The 16,298-nt window shown below is 32.8% G+C and overlaps 3 protein-coding genes across 4 annotated transcripts; 1 reads left to right on the forward strand and 2 right to left on the reverse strand.

Moving 5' to 3' along the window:
- Positions 1–107: 107 nt before the first annotated feature.
- Positions 108–886, reverse strand: AT1G59630 (F-box associated ubiquitination effector family protein; the record flags this gene model as incomplete). The annotated part of the gene is made up of 2 exons (NM_104656.1): positions 108–595; positions 655–886. The coding sequence occupies 2 exons, from the start codon at positions 884–886 to the stop codon at positions 108–110; spliced, it is 720 nt and encodes a 239-aa protein (NP_176172.1).
- Positions 887–2,000: 1,114 nt separating this feature from the next.
- On the reverse strand, positions 2,001–4,220 carry BPEp (transcription factor BIG PETAL P (BPE)). Of its 2 annotated transcripts, NM_104657.4 has the most exons (6): positions 3,683–4,220; positions 3,385–3,561; positions 3,236–3,301; positions 3,088–3,156; positions 2,935–3,006; positions 2,001–2,526 (listed from the first exon to the last, which is right to left on the reverse strand). In NM_104657.4, exons 1-6 carry the CDS (start codon positions 3,959–3,961, stop codon positions 2,395–2,397), a joined length of 795 nt encoding a protein of 264 aa, NP_564749.1. In that variant the 5' UTR covers positions 3,962–4,220; the 3' UTR covers positions 2,001–2,394. The 2 variants fall into 2 exon arrangements, with proteins under 2 accessions (NP_564749.1, NP_849829.1); NM_179498.3 differs by having other exon boundaries at positions 2,083–3,006; positions 3,683–4,164.
- Positions 4,221–12,675: 8,455 nt separating this feature from the next.
- CW14 (CW14 protein (DUF1336)) lies at positions 12,676–15,944 on the forward strand. The gene is made up of 9 exons (NM_104658.4): positions 12,676–13,189; positions 13,667–13,747; positions 13,834–14,214; positions 14,298–14,433; positions 14,520–14,685; positions 14,777–14,905; positions 15,002–15,196; positions 15,287–15,409; positions 15,494–15,944. Exons 1-9 carry the CDS (start codon positions 13,030–13,032, stop codon positions 15,599–15,601), a joined length of 1,479 nt encoding a protein of 492 aa, NP_564750.1. The 5' UTR covers positions 12,676–13,029; the 3' UTR covers positions 15,602–15,944.
- The last annotated feature ends 354 nt before the right edge of the window (positions 15,945–16,298 follow it).

The raw sequence follows: 16,298 nt of genomic DNA on the forward strand, positions 1-16,298 counted from the left end.
GTTTGGTTCAGTCTGATCTAGGTGTTAAAATAAATAAAACAAGAAAGCACCAATGGAAATCAAACTTGTAAAAGTTCTTCTTGTTCACTAGCTTCAGCAAAAGTCTCTCAAGTTATGGTGATCAAACTGGGAACATAAACAGAGGACTGAAACCTACATTGCACTCCATCTATCTTAATCTTTTTGCACAGATCTCCCCTCACAATATAGACCCAAGCTTGTCTAGGTTTCGTGCTAGGACAACACAGAACCAAGCTCTTGCCATAGATATCATTATCGACAAAGTAACTTGTAGAGATGTGACTAAGTAATATGGGGAAGTCAGGTCTTGAGAGAGTCATGAACTTCATCCACACCACATCGTCTCCATTATCCCCGTTACCAATTTCCTTCTCTGTCACCCAAATGTTAATCTCCCCTGTTCTTTTGCTTTGTTGTAACACTGAAAACCGATCTCCCTTGTAAATCGAGAGGATACGAGTATTGGAAGTACTTTTATTCGCCTTACACGGTAGGATACAAAAGATCTTTATTACCTCTTTCGAAAGATCGAGCATTTCGATGAAACACTGACCAGTGTCGGGATATTTGTAACCTGTCCAATACAAATTTCCATTCAGGGAGACACTAGAACTACCGTCGTGTGATCCTAACTCTTCGTGAGATCTGGGACAATGAGTACCTTCCACGCGTTGGTTGCAAGTTCCAAGACTGCAACTCTATAGATCGCATTAGTAAAGCACCGTCCAATAATCTTGTAACTCTTTTCGGGTTTAGTACCATCGTAACCCATGCTCTTGCCACATATTTGCTTATCCTTCGCAATCAATTTAGTCGTTCTCAACAACGGGTTCCAAACCATGCCTCCTACATCAAAGTCTTCCATCGCATATCCCATAGAGATGATATTGATAACGTTGACGGAGTAAATCAAAGCGTAAATCTCTCACTTTTATAGTTGGATCTTCATTGAGATTGACGTTGATCGAATAAATATGGGAATGTGTCTGTAACATGAATTCTTGGCGAGCGCAAGCAAAGTTTCTGTTGATGAATCTCTTATCGTTGAAAAGAGTTTTCCATTCTTTGTAGAGGAAGGAAGCTAGGTAATAACCTACATATATATATACATAGAGTTAAAATTAGGGAATTAACTTATAAAATAGGAAATGTAAAAGCATAAAACTTAGTAGATTGTGACACATGACATCTCTATAGATTACATTTTGACATTTGTAAAAAAGAAATTTATAAAAGGAAAAAGTACTACAATTTTCTAATGATAAAATATGTATTTATTTTTTAGTGTTCAATTTACTTTATAAACTATGGATATTTGGATTTTCCGAAAAGAATAACATCAAAGCGAATAAAAATGAATATTTTGCTCTGTCCTATCTACCATGACAAATCATAAAAGATAAGTGGTGTGGTAAAACCAAAGAAAATAAATATTATGATATGAACTTTGTTAAACGTAAAAGACAAGAATGATTTTAGCAAAAACTTCATTTTAACCTAAGTCTCTCTTAGAGAATTAGATTAATTGTTGGAGTTTCGTTCTTTCGTATTAAGAAGAAGAGACCTTATGTAGGACACGATCCATTGTGTAAGAAGAAACATCAAATCCTAATGCTAAAAGGAAAACTCCCAAAACCCAATTTATACTGATTAGAAAACCATTAAACCAAATTAAACCCAAACTCTTATGACGTATCATATTAACCCACAATTCTATGGGCCATGAAACTTTGAACCATAATCTATGGTTTATGTTGCTTATGCTATACGCCGACCCCAGATGTAGCCACTTTCACAGTGAAAGCTAACCCGTAGCGACGTAGGTTTAGTGAAAAATGCTTTGAAGATGATACAGAGCATGCCAGTTAACCCACACAAAATGGTGATTTGATGAAGCAACTTTATAAGCTGAACCTAAAGAACACAACTACGTTATGTTATGTGTGTGATTTTCTCTAATATCCGAGTAGCTGATGGAACTTGTGTTTCATCCTATGGAGATTCCTTGGAGAGACACCTTACCTATTAGGCTATTATTAATTCTTTTATATCCTGTTCAACTGTTCAGCAAGAACTTAAGCAAATATGTAAGAATGAGATACAATTTTATAACAACAAACGTTTTTTCTTTTACAAGAGGTTTCTTCTACTTTAAACCCTTCCCAGCTTGTTTTTTCTTGATGTCGAAACTAACTATATCTTCTTTTCTATTTTGCTTTCTTCAGAACAACAATATGATGTGTATATTCACATCCATATATTTAAACCTATAATGAGAATGAGATTTATATGTATGTATGCTTTTTCTTCTCGGGATATTAGAGCTTTTAGATCTTATTTGTAGTAAGATGATGACCAAGTGTTGTTTCTTTATCAAGACGTTCTTTCGAAACCACCTGATCCTATCTGCATGTGCAACCACTCTGGTGATGCTCCTCTACTGTATTCCCTCGTAGACTGCGACCCGAACTGTATCTCCGGATTCTCAAACGCTTGCTGACCAAACTGAGTGTCACCAAATATAACAGAGATTAGCCAACCAAATCAAGAAAACAAAACAGATTTTTGAATTTTGTATTTTAAGTTCCACAACAGAAAATGATAAATTTTCCTTAGGCAGTAGGAGTAAAAACAGAGCGTAACCGGTTCATTGCAATGCTTAGATGAACTAATAGCGACTCCTACTCGAGAATATCGACAGAAACATGTCATGTTTTGTGAAAATATAGTTGTCTTAAGTTCTGTTTTTGGGGAGCAGGAGCAAAAACAGAGGTCACTCCGTTTATTGCAATGCTTAAATGACCGAACCGCATAAACATCGAGACTCCTACCCCGAGAATACCTCGATAGAAACATGTATTGTTTTGTGAAAAAAATGGAGAAGATTGAGTTGATGATCATGAGAATCATCACCTCTTTGGGTGGAAAAACCTCGATACCAGGGTTCATTCTTGAGTTGACTGCTTCAAGCTTCATCGATAAGAACTGAAAATCCCAAACCATCACATCAGAACACACATGTAAATGTATAGTAACAAAACAACAGAAGAGAGAGACGTTTCACACCTCAACTTGACGTTGCAATGATTGTATATAGTTAATTATCTCATCTAGAACAAGTGCTTTTCCAATAACCTACAAAACATACACAAGTTTCAATCATGTCACCACTCTAAAAAAAATGTGAATCTCCCATTGAAAAGTTTTACAATACCTTGTTACATCCCGGAACAAGATCTTGCAAGATTTTCATCCGCTCACTTATTTTCTCTCTTCTCGCCTACCAAAAACACAAAGCAAATTGTCTTTTACTCACTCAACCAAATAAAAGAAGCTTTTTATATGATCATGTGAAATCATTACTCTTTCAGCTAAACTGTGACTATCAGTAGCTTGACCTCTTCTAGCTCGAACATGAATATAATCTTTCGTTGGTTCCATCTGTTGCTTCTTTTGTTCCGTCTCTGTTCCTAGCGATTCTGCTTCTGCTTTCCCATCACACACTTCATCTATCTTCTGTCTTTTGTTCTCACCTTCACTCTAATCACACACACAAAAATAGTATTATGAGCGGCCTAACCAAATAATTAGAAGTCGAACCATTAAACCGGTAAAAACCGAATCAAACCGGACAAAAAAAAGAAAGAGAGAAAATACGTACAGCGCCAATGGTGGAGACGATCTTCGCCGACTTAGACTCATCTTCCCTCCGTTTCCAAGCGCCGGAGATACCTTCAATAACCGCCTGAGACAACGCGTGACTCATACGCGCTGGATCACCGTTAGCAGCTGTGGTTAGATCAGCATCACCGAACTGATTCGGTCCAACGAAGCTTCTTCTAGAAGAATCTCCGGCGGTTGAAACTCCGTTCAACGGAAACTGCCAGATCTCCGCTAGATTAAACGGTCCTCCTTCGTTCATCATCCCACTCGGATCCATCAACTTAATCAGTTACAACACATACGACGAAACCAGTAACAACACCGAGTTGACTCAGTCGTCGCCGATTCAAAACCAGAGAGATAGAGAAGAGAGAAATGATTGTGGCTTGGTGAGTATGCAAAACTCCTTGGACTGTGGAGTCTGTGATTGCGTTACTGTGTTCTTGTTAATAAATTAATAATATTCCCAACATATTTAAATATATAAATATTATTATTTTATTCAAGTTTTCAGACATAAATATATTTGTTTTTCTGTTTCTTGTACCTCGGGAGCTACGGTGTTTATTAACTTTCACTTCATGGCGAGGTTTCCTTACTCTGACCTATCGTTGACTTTTGATCTTCTGCGACGCGAGTGTACCTACGCTGCTCTTATGCTTACTGTTTGATTATTTAAGATCTGAATCGATGGTGGTTAAGTGAAACACGTAAGGCTATGTGTGATAATGGGAAAGAAACATACTTTATGAAAATGGAAAATGACTTGGGGGAAGTGGGGACCCACGTATGTTTCGATAATCTGTTTTTGGGTTTAGTAATGCCCTTTATTGATTAGTGATGGGCAATGATGGGGTTGTGGATTTTAATGATGTGTAAGTAAGGACTAAGATCATCTCCAAGGAGACGCCAAATCACTAAATTTGGTGATAATTCTTCTCCAACCTAACATCATAATGGATGCCATATTTGATGTAACATTGTTCACAAAACACTAAAAAATATATATTATTCTATTTATGTTTTTGATTTAGTTTTATATTTAAATTGTTGATTTTCAAATAAAAGACAAGTATACTATCAATATTTTTTTGAATGCTTTTGTTTTTGTAATATCAAATTTTAATTAAATTAATAGAAAATGATAAAGTGCACAAATTTTTGAAATAAATATCACATTAATTGAGCACTTGTGGTCCGAATATATTAATTCTGAAATTTAGTACAATGTAATGTATTTTTTATTATTTAATATTTATCGATTGTAATCTTATATTAATTAAATTAAAATTAAGCAGTTCTAAATTGAATTAGTTTTTATCAAATTATTAAAATAACTATTATTAAATTAAATATTTATATTTAATAATATAATAATAAAAATTTTGTTTTTGGTGTGGGATTTGGTGTTTATGGTTGGAGATAGAAAAAAAATATGAATACCAAAACACTAAATTTGGTGTTAAAATTTGGTGTTTTGGTGTCAATGGTTGGAGTTGCTCTAAGGATGATGGATAATCCTATTTTGGATTTTTCAATTTACTTAACCTTTTAGGTCTTACAAATTTTTTTGACATAATTATAAGCTTATATTTGTTTCAGAATATCGTTATAGTTATTTTAGTGCAATTGTTTTTAACGAAATATCTCGTTTTATAATCTATTACTTTAATATATTTAACCAATCTAAGAAATGATGGAATATATTAATGAGAGTAAGGTGGAAATTTTATTTGTTTCTTTTCAAAACTTAATTAGTTAAATAACATATAGTCTAAAATAGAAAAGTATTATTTTAGTATCGTTGAACTAAACCCTAAAATGGCTTAAAACAAATTATAAATTGCAGTAAACCACATGAATATCTTGTTAATGTTTAGTCTAAACTTTGGCTATAAAACATACTTTGAGAACTAAAAAATTATTCGAATATGATCAATGGGCTAAAGACTTTTAAAAAAACCACTTGGATATCTAAAGAACATCAATAGTGTTAGAATCTAAATTTAATTGTATAACTTTTCTAATAAACTCCTAAGTATACATATTAATCTGTCGTTATAGGCGTTTCGTTAATATGTTTTGTATAATTTTATAAGAAAAAAAAAATAATTCTGTATTTATGATAAATACTTTAAGTCGTTGATAATTTATATGATAAATGTTGCTTGGTTGAAAATATAACATATAAATTTATTTAAGTGTTCAGCTTTATGGTTGAGAGGAAAAGGAATAGTAGTTTGTGCCAAACTCTTGCTTGTGACCATTTCTTATGTTAAATATTCGTTAGGCTTCCCTTTCACCTATAAAGCTCTTTGTTTCTCCTTCCTTCTTCTATTCCGTAACTCAGTACCGCCCATGTCTCTCTCCTATCACATTTCGACACGTGTCCTTGATGATTCCCGACAACTACGTGAGTAAGTGAGCATCACGCAATCATCGCCGTACCATGTTCCGCCTAACTCAACTCTTTTCAGATGGATTAAAGTGCGACGGAACAACGTTTTTTCTTTTATCTTTATCTTTTTAATTTCTCAATTCTTGTTAAGAAAAAGAATTAGTTTCCATTTAAAGTAAACATAATTGTATTATATAAGTACATCTATATGTGAATCAAATACACTCCAACACATTCTCGATGATTAACATCCGAGTAATGATCAAGAAAGAAATATGAAAATCATAGTTAACATCTATCATCTATGACATGTTTTTTGTTTGTTTATATAGAGACCAATTAGAAGTCGTTAAATGATTCAATCTTTAACGGCGTCCTTACAATGATGCTAAGAAGTTTTGGGATGGTTAATTGTAAATATAATGACAGCTATAGCTAATCTAGCTCACAACATGAGCAGCATTGCTTAACAAAATGCATCATTATCTTTGCTAGTTCAAAACTTAAACAAGCAAGTATTGATTTAGAAGAAGAAGGTGTTTCTCTTGTTTGTGATATGCTGATAATCATGGAAGGTGACAGGTGACTGCAATGCTTATAATGATCTTCTCTAAATCCAAGGAAGGGATGCAAATCTAGAAATCATGTTGGATGACTTTGAATATGGCTGACCCGGTTGGCAGAGTTGTATTTCGCTTATATCCCATGATCGATAATCAAATAGCATCCCATTTTGCAAAAGTGGCCCATCAGCAACCCATTACGGTACAAATTCACTATTAACACCATGTAGTTCATTTTCACATACAAATATATTATGCACGTGGAAAATACGTAACTTATGTGAAAATGAACTAATTGTCTACGTCACGGAATGAACAATAACAATACTCCACGTTGTTTTCAATCCATTCTATTGGCGCACGTTGGAAATTGTTTGAAAGTTATTTTAATTTTAACTTTCTGTATTCTCCCAAATTTTAATTAACAAGTGTTGTAAAAAAAAGTTTATTAGATGATCTTGAGTAAATAAAGAAAAGAATTTAGTCTGATTGCTAATGCTAGATGTTAAAGTCATTGTTCGTCAAACGAACAAAACTCAAAAATAGTAAAACATAAATTTTTGTTACAAAATGTATTTGTCACTCCATCAGTTTATGATGAGGGGACGGTTGGTACTTGTTTTAAATTGAAATATATGAATTTTTTTTTTGAGGTAGAAAACGATGGTACGCTAACACTGATCAACATCAATCTCTATCAAAGTATCAATTAATGATACAACAATATTTGATCAACTTGTTGTTGAAACAATTTTATACATAAAATTAAATGGTTGAATATATGTGTACTTCATATCGTTCTCAATTTGACGTTTGAATTGTGGGCTCGAAATAACACATAAGGCCCATATAAAAAATGCTGATTGTAAGTTGTATTATACTTTACCAAACTATACAAAATTGATTTAAGCTTTGAAGGGGCTTGTTTTCTATTGACCATAAAACTAATATTCGCAGACAACTCAAAAATTGAACTGTAGAAATTATTGAAATTCAGATTGCAAGGTGTATAACCTGATAGTAGAGCAATTTGCTTTTATGTCTAATCTTTAAACTCTAATTTCTATTTTTGAGATCACATTGTAGATTCACACAAACAAAGTTTCATAATAACAACTTAATTACATAAACCAAAAACGTCGGATGTGATTGTCATAACCTTAAATTACTTAGGAGGAAATCACTTAAGAGTCCATGACAGTTAAAAACTCCTCTAGCAAGATATGATGTGTATTTATAAATTTTCTATATAGTTTTTGATTATAGGACAAAACTAGGAAGTTTTCACTATATATGCTTTTAACCTTAATCTAATTATTTAATTTATGAAATAAAAATCTAACTATTTGATTATTTATGTTTTGTTACATTTTGCTTGGCTTATAATATGATTTTAAAGCGCATGCAAAATTCACTAATATTCAGAAAATAGAGGTTTACATATTGCGGAAGACGATATGTTAATAATTCACACAGTTCACAAAAGCTTTCAATAATTTGGAGATCGAGTATTTGGCTACAAATGGACATGTACCATACGGGCTCTCTCACATTGTCTTAATCAACATTTCTATACCATTGACAAGACACTCCACTTTTAGAGGTCGAAATAGCGAGTGACGATATCTAATTCCAAAAATTTTGTTTGATAAAAAATGGAATAATAGATTGGTTGAAACTTGAACTGTACTTTGGAACTTGCTATATTTTGGAGTTGAAATTGATAAAAATATGTTAGAGATGGTCGTCAACCCCTCCCCACCACAACCACGACACGATAAGTATTCTTTTTTTTGGATAGTTGAAAAGTAACACGTTCTGACATTCTGACCAAAGACCATCAATCATAATTAAGAATTATATACGATGGCAAAAAAAGAACACAAACTTTGACTTACCATGGTAAGAAGTGGATGCTCAAACCAACCAAGAAATTAATGTCTTTGATGCTCTACTTCTGCATGAAGACGTTGTCTTACTCCGCTTTAGCTACGTCTCTGTCAAGTATGCATGTAACTCGCGGCTTTGGTCCACAATCCAAATGGGCCTGTTTGGATGCGGAAGCGGACGAATAAGTGGATCTTGATTTTGGAAATAAAAGAATATTGTATGTAGAATGAGTTATGAAGATTTAAATTTGTATTAAACTAGTAGTCCATGGTTTTTATTTATTTTTAAAAATGTTAAATGTATTTATTGATAAATTATTTTAATTAATATGAATTTTTATATAAATATGCATTCTTTTTAATATATATATTTTTCTAATTTTGAAACCAATAAATTTTGAACCAGCAAAAATCAACTAGGCCTGATTGACAGTCCTTACTTTAAATACCTCTCAATATATAAGACATAAACACTATTTTTAAGTCTCTGTCACCATGTTTATCTGAATTCAATTGGTTTATTATACCACTTTAATTTCTCCAGAGAGCTGTTACATCGTCAAGGAGGATCAAGTTCATTTGTTACAATACTATAAGAAAGTAGATCAAAAGATTTATATCACGCAGTGCATGCGTAGCTCTCTTGGTTATCAAAGGTTTGTTGTGACGATGATGTTGAACCTGTGGTGATGTTGAAACGCCTTATATATACTGTGGTTACGTTTTACTAGCTATACACCAATCCTATCAGAACAGACAAAATGCAACCACTTACTAGTTTCCAACATCTTATCATTTCATTGCAAAACATGATTATACCATTTCACAAAATGCCAATCTAATAAAAACAACATTTTCCATTGAAAACAATAAAACAAAAACAACATTTTTCTCACTTTTATAAAAGTAGGCCTACACCATGCACCGACCGAGTTAGTTTTGTAACATTTTATGATTATTGGTGATAATTATTGCGTTTTATATGAATATTGGGAATATGAAAAGGAAACAAAGGTGGGATGTAGATGTAGTGAGGGTCCATGAAGAAGAGATTGTATAGTTGTCACAAGCATAACAAGTAAGTCAGATTCATCAACCTCCTCTTTCATTGTACAACCAAATTCATAACTTTTTATTCACCACCTACATTAATTCATTTATACTCAACTAGATTTTAGAACACTGGCCAATAGAACACATTTACAAAACGTACATCAACTTTAAATTTTGGGATTCAGTAGTACCATAGCTATTAATCTTATTTAACGTTTTGTACTAATCTTTAATTAGTAAAATACGTACGGCACAATATGCTTATTTGGGGGGGGGGGGGGGGGAAGGGGGGATTTCTTAATAATGTAACACTTTATTATGTGATAGCGAATGAGATTGTGTAGATTAGGACACTATAATTTTTGTTTATAATTTTCTGTATTGATTGATAATCGATAATATCAGTAATAAGTTTTAGGTTCCTTTCAAACATCATAAGTAAATACGAATTTGACTTTCACAGTGTAGAAATAAATATATATTTAACCAGTAAAATTAGTTTGCATATTATACACTCACGTAATAAGTTTTTTTCCATTGACTTCACAAATTAGTTTGCTCCTCCTACGAACATGTCATTTGATAATTTCCCGTAACAAGTTTTTTTTTGTTTTATGATTTTTTTTGTCAAAAATCTCAAGCACATCTAATTATCAAGATATTGTCTATTTGTATAGTTTAATAAAAAGGGCAAGACAACAAGTCGACGTGTGAAAACAACATCAGACGCTAGTAAAGATTTGACGCGTGTAATTTAGATGGCCATACTTTGCCTAACAAATGAAATAAACAAATACAATATACTAGAAAATGATACATGATAATACTTTTTGTTACCTAAAGTTTCTTTGTAAAGTATATATAAGTTTTATGGTTTTATGGTTGGAACGAAGAAGTCAAAAGATAATGAATGCACTAATGCACCACATATACGTTTGAAGACACTTTTTGACGCATGTTTCAGTCGAAGTCAATCTTTTGCTTCTCTAGTCTAGAAATAACTTGTGTTTATTGTTTAATGCTCATCTCTTCACAAATTATACTTGTTTTGTTGTTGTTAATACAAATTATATATATTTTGGACGATCGATGTTAATTTATGTTAATAAATATTTTCTTTGTAGTAAATTGTTTAGTAACTCACCTTCACCCATTTTCTAACCATTGTCTTGGTTCAAGTTCCATATCTACTTACATATAATTGTACTCTTAGGGCGTGTTTTTTTAGTGTCGATGTAACACACATTGGTGACACAAAATTCAAAGGAAAAAGAGAGTTTACCTTATTTTGGACTAATCGGCAGCTTATTTTTTTTTTTACCAAAACTTGTATCTCCATCGAGAGTGTCTTTAAAAAGCCTTCAAGAATCGGATCAGAGATTGTAGATCTCGTAACTAGCATTAACAGATTCGTTTCTCAAAAAATTTTGGTAATGTTTTTTTTGGCTATCATTGTATCCAAAAACATAGACACCTAAGTTAGAGAATCTTTGAACAAGAGACGGCGTTTAATCCTCATAGTTTGTCCCAAATACATGTTACACACCATGAGCGTCTTGCAGCTGGTGTTATTCAAGACGCAAAGAATATATACATAATCGATAGTCATGTTTCTGAAAAAATAAGAAACTAAAACATAAATCGACAAATGTTATGTTTTTTGGGTTTTTCTTAATTATATATTTTAGTTTAAATTATAAATTGAAATTGTTTTTCTTTTTCTTGGGAATAATTTTAAAAAATAACAATCAAGGTTAATTAGTCTTTTTACACAAATATCTATATATACATTTTTGCAGCCATTTTGTGAAATAAATCCTGTAGTTGGGACTTATTTACAATGGCTGCCACTGAATTTTAATGTTTGTTTTTGATAATTAAAAAAAAATCTTCGAAATAAATATTTGACATTTAACAATCTTCCCTAAATCTCTCCACATCAGTTACTAAAATAAAACTTTCAAAATATTTACTATCATTTAATTACTTCAAAATTATCATTTTTGATATTGCTTTTCTCCATGACTATAACAATTCGATTATAATCATCAAATCGCAGAGATATTTGATAGCATTTAATTACTACAAAATTACAAAATATTTAGATAATAATTCATAAACATATCATAAATAAGATCAACATTAATAAAATAAATATTTTTTTTACGGGACGGGTTGGCGGGACGGGTTTGGCAGGATGTTACTTAATAACAATTGTAAACTATAAAATAAAAATATTTTATACATAGATACAATTTGCAAACTTTTATGTATACTAACTTCAAAAAATAAATTGTTTCCGCGGTGTACCGCGAGTTAAAATCTAGTGAGTTAGTATAGTTCTAGACTGCGACGAGAGTCATTTTAGTTAATTATGCTAAGATTTAAGTCATAATAGGTAAATCTCAGTATATATATACGTGTATTTTTGGATAAACTCTTACCTGTCGTAACGACACAAAAAGAATACGCGCCATTAAATATAAAGATGTATATTTCAAAGAAATTATATATATCTTTTTTATTGTTAAAAAGTTATATGAAAAATGTATTACTATAACATTAAACTAAACAAAGAAACTACAAAACTACAACCGCGTATTTTAATGATCCTAAATATTTGTTTTGATATTCAATATTCAGTGATAATTATTGTATAGTTTTCAATTGTACATTTGTGCTGTCATCATATATTCATTTGATCAATATACATTTTTTTAAAAAAAGGAAAAATATATTCTGTGAACTGAACAATCTCTTACCTATACTAAACAAATCCAAATTAGATTCTAATAACTAAAAGATATTGATCTTTCACCTACATGTCATTAAAAGAAAATTATTTGCCATCCTAATCCACACAAATAAGCATATCGTATGTAATTTACTAATTAGAGATTAGTACAAAACGTTAAACAAGATAAAACCAAATGTGTTGTTGCTTCAATCGTAAATCTCTAAAATAAGTGACCATAATTGCTTTTTGGACGATGCCGTTAACTCACCGATAACTATTGCAAAATTTAACAACTTGTCATTTCATAATTACCCAAAATTTTCATTGACTTCACATATCTCAAGAAAAATATTTTAACCAATCAAAAAATTACTTCTTCTTTTTTTTTTTACTTATTTGTGAAAAAAAGCTTCTTCTTCACCAAACAGTTTGTCTAGTTGTCTGTGTCTCATTTACCATATTTTCTCTCTAAATTTTTCCCATTACTGGATTTGAAGATCGTGTCTGGCAGATTTTATCTGATTTTCTGATCAGAGAGAAGTAAAAGGAAACAACTTTTTTGTTAGCTTTCTCTCTCTACAAGTTTTGGGTTTTTAAGAGAAAGAGATAAAGGAGACAGCTTTCTCTCTCTGTCTCTCTCTAAAAGTTCTGGGTTTAGAAAGAGATCTTTCTTATATGTTGAATTTGTGATCAGAGGTGAGAGAGATGGGAGGTTGCGTGTCAACGCCTAAGAGCTGTGTAGGAGGTAAAATAAGGTCAAGCAAAAGGAGAAAGACTCGGACAAGACGAAAGATTCAGAAGAAGAGAGTTGTTTCTTCTTCTCGCTTATCTGACGGATCTTTCGATAATAATCCCACTTTCAGAGGTCTCTCTCTCTCTCTCTTTCTCTAATCTCTAATCTCTCATTTCATCAAAAATCCATCTTTTGTTCCTCTCTGCATTTCTCTATTGGTTTTGGTCTTGCTCTGTGTTTTTTGATTGATTTGGCTTCGTGGGTTATTGTCTTTCTTGTGTATCTCGAAGGTTTGTTTTAGCTTTTTGATTGATTGAATTCGAAATATGTTGTCTTTTGATTGGTTAGTGTGTTGTTTTGGGGATTACATTGTGGTTAGAGTGTTGTTAGATTTGATTTGTAGGTCTATTACTCAAAAAGAGTGAAGCTTTCTCTAAATGGTTAACATCTTTGATGAGCATTGAATCGTGAGGATCAAACTAAGAAACAACATGAAACTGTTGTTAATTTGACACTCAGAGACTTCTGTCACTTTAGCTGAATTCTTCAGTCTCTCTATTAGAGTTATAATTATTCACCTGACTTAGTCTCACTGTCTTTATCAAACAGCAAGTGTTGATGAAGCATGGTTTGATTCCAATCTCGCCTTTGAAACCGATTGTGATGATGACTTTCATAGTGTTCAGGAAGGTACAAGCAAAAGCTTTAACATTCTTTTGCTTCGTCATAGGATCATTATATCGCTTTTGTTCCAATGTTTACTGGATTTGTTTCAGATACGTTGTCAGTGAACGGATGTGAGCGTATCTCAGTATCGAGTATGTCATCTGTTAAAGACTCTAACCTTGGTGGTTCCGCTCGGAATTCTCTAAGCGATGTCATCTCACAATCAAAATCAGAGAGTGCTTTGATTGACACTAAGCAGGCTGTTTTCATCGACGAGATATCTTCAAATGCTGATGGTAGCTCTAATAAAGATGAAGGGTTGTTGGAAAACTGCGGGATTCTTCCGAGTAATTGTTTGCCTTGTCTTAATTCAACTGTTCCTTCTATTGAAAAGAGAAGGTCTTTAAGCTCTAGCCCTCCAAGTACGAGGAAAAAAGCTGCGGTTAAACTATCTTTCAAGTGGAGAGAAGGGCACCCTACTGGTCCTTTATGTAAGTTTCAATTGTGGTTCCAATGCATTTGAACTAAAGAGATTTGAATCCAAGAACTCACTTTGTTCTCTACATTGTTTCAGTTTCTACAACAATGCAGTTGCAGAGACCGATGGCAGGTTCTCAGGTTCCGTTTTGTCCACTCGAAAAGAAAATGTTTGATTCTTGGTCAATTATTGAGCCTGGTAGTTTCCGGGTTCGTAGCAAAACTTATTTCAGGTAAACTTACGGAGAGAGCTTGTTGTTTCAAGTACCTGATTATATGTTCTGTTACTAACTTTAACTGATATTTCGTTATTTGGTAGAGATAAGAAGAAAGAGCTTGCACCAAACTATGCTGCATATAATCCATTTGGTGTCGATGTATTTTTATCTCAACGTAAAGTAAACCATATAGCGCAATACGTGGAGCTTCCTGTTGTTACTACCACCCCGACTAAGCTCCCATCAATCCTTGTTGTAAATGTTCAGGTATATTGTCTAGTTCCATGGTTAAACTGTTCCTCTTTTGCATCGTCTTTGGTGTTTCGGTTTAATGATGATGTTGCTATCGGAATCATAGATTCCATTGTATCCAGCTGCAATTTTTCATGGTGAAACTGATGGAGAAGGAATGAATTTCGTTTTATACTTTAAACTTTCGGATAACTATTTAAAGGAGCTTCCACCACATTTTCAAGAAAGCATTCAGGTAGTTTAATCTTCCACGTCGTGATTCTGTTTTTTTGTGCTGTACTCTTGTGTTGAAAACGCATTTTTGAATCGCTTTGTCTTTGGATATATGCAGAGATTACTAGATGATGAGGTTGAGAAAGTTAGAGGCTACACTACTGACACGAATGTACCCTTTAGAGAACGGTTAAAGATATTGGGTCGTGTTGCGAATGTAGACGATCTTCAGTTGAATGGTGCAGAGAAAAAACTCATGAATGCTTATAACGAAAAACCTGTGCTTTCACGTCCACAGCACGAGTTCTACTCGGTATGTCACAATTATCATAACAAATGCAAATCCTATTGAAACTTGCAATATAATGCTGAACTAACTTAACTTTGAAATTTGATCTTGTAGGGTGAAAATTACTTTGAGATTGATATTGATATGCATAGATTCAGTTATATATCGCGGAAAGGATTTGAAGCATTTTTAGACAGGCTAAAGAACTGTGTTCTTGATGTTGGACTCACAATTCAGGTAATGTGTTTCAATTTGTTACTTCTTTGATGAATTTTTGGGTCTAATTGCTGTGGTTATTTAACTGTATAATCTCATTTTCAGGGGAATAAACCGGAGGAGTTACCGGAGCAGATTTTGTGTTGCATCCGGTTAAATGGGATTGATTACATGAATTATCATCAGTTAGCTCTTAGTCAAGAAGTCCTATGATACTAAACAAAAGATATGACCTTTTTTTTTGTTGTTGTTCTTTATCTTCTTTTCTTTTGTTCCTCAAGAACACAAAATCTAAGAGATACATCGTTTTGAAGAAGAAGTCAATAATGGAAGCATGAGTATATACATGATACATCATTCCGAAACCTGATCATTTCTCGGAGATTGCCTACGACTCTGTACAGTGGCCAATATTGCTCATCATAAATATCATAATTCAATGAGAAATCACCAACAACAGTAGGATTTAATGATGTCTTCGGAAAACCGTTTTCTGATATTATAATGATGTATCCGTAAGAATATACATATTTTCTCTAACCAAATCATATCAAAGCTGGTACGACTATAAGTTTCAGTTTGCTTTTACTGGTTATAAGGGGATGGTTTTGACTTTTGAGCAATGATCTTGACCCGGGGTTTTGAGAGAGGAGCAAGGCAAAGGGCTTTCATATGTTTCCTCTCTAGTCTCTACATGATGAACAAGGCATTTGGGTTTAGACTTCGTTTAACCTAGTGTCGTCACTAAGTTTCTGTTGTCTCTTTATAAGTTTTAGCTTCTTGGTTTTGGTTTTGGCTTTTCTATTTGTGACTTTTGTCCCTCTAACTAGTTTTGGATTCGGTCTCTTTCTTTTGGGATTAGTTTTCCAAAGATTTTACCATATTCCGCATATCTTTTATAATTCTCGTA

Source organism: Arabidopsis thaliana (assembly GCF_000001735.4).
Source record: "Arabidopsis thaliana chromosome 1 sequence".
Lineage (NCBI taxonomy): Eukaryota > Viridiplantae > Streptophyta > Magnoliopsida > Brassicales > Brassicaceae > Arabidopsis > Arabidopsis thaliana.

Excerpts from the sequence above, each read along its gene's own strand:
- CW14 (NM_104658.4), top strand. The coding sequence starts at position 13,030 with ATGGGAGGTTGCGTGTCAACGCCTAAGAGCTGTGTAGGAGGTAAAATA. Across the intron at positions 13,190-13,666 it reads TAATAATCCCACTTTCAGAG|CAAGTGTTGATGAAGCATGG; the intron begins GTCTCTCTCTCT and ends TTTATCAAACAG. Across the intron at positions 14,215-14,297 it reads GCACCCTACTGGTCCTTTAT|TTTCTACAACAATGCAGTTG; the intron begins GTAAGTTTCAAT and ends ACATTGTTTCAG.
- BPEp (NM_179498.3), bottom strand. The coding sequence starts at position 3,961 with ATGGATCCGAGTGGGATGATGAACGAAGGAGGACCGTTTAATCTAGCG. Across the intron at positions 3,157-3,235 it reads TTGTTCCGGGATGTAACAAG|GTTATTGGAAAAGCACTTGT; the intron begins GTATTGTAAAAC and ends TATGTTTTGTAG. Across the intron at positions 3,007-3,087 it reads CATTGCAACGTCAAGTTGAG|TTCTTATCGATGAAGCTTGA; the intron begins GTGTGAAACGTC and ends TGGGATTTTCAG.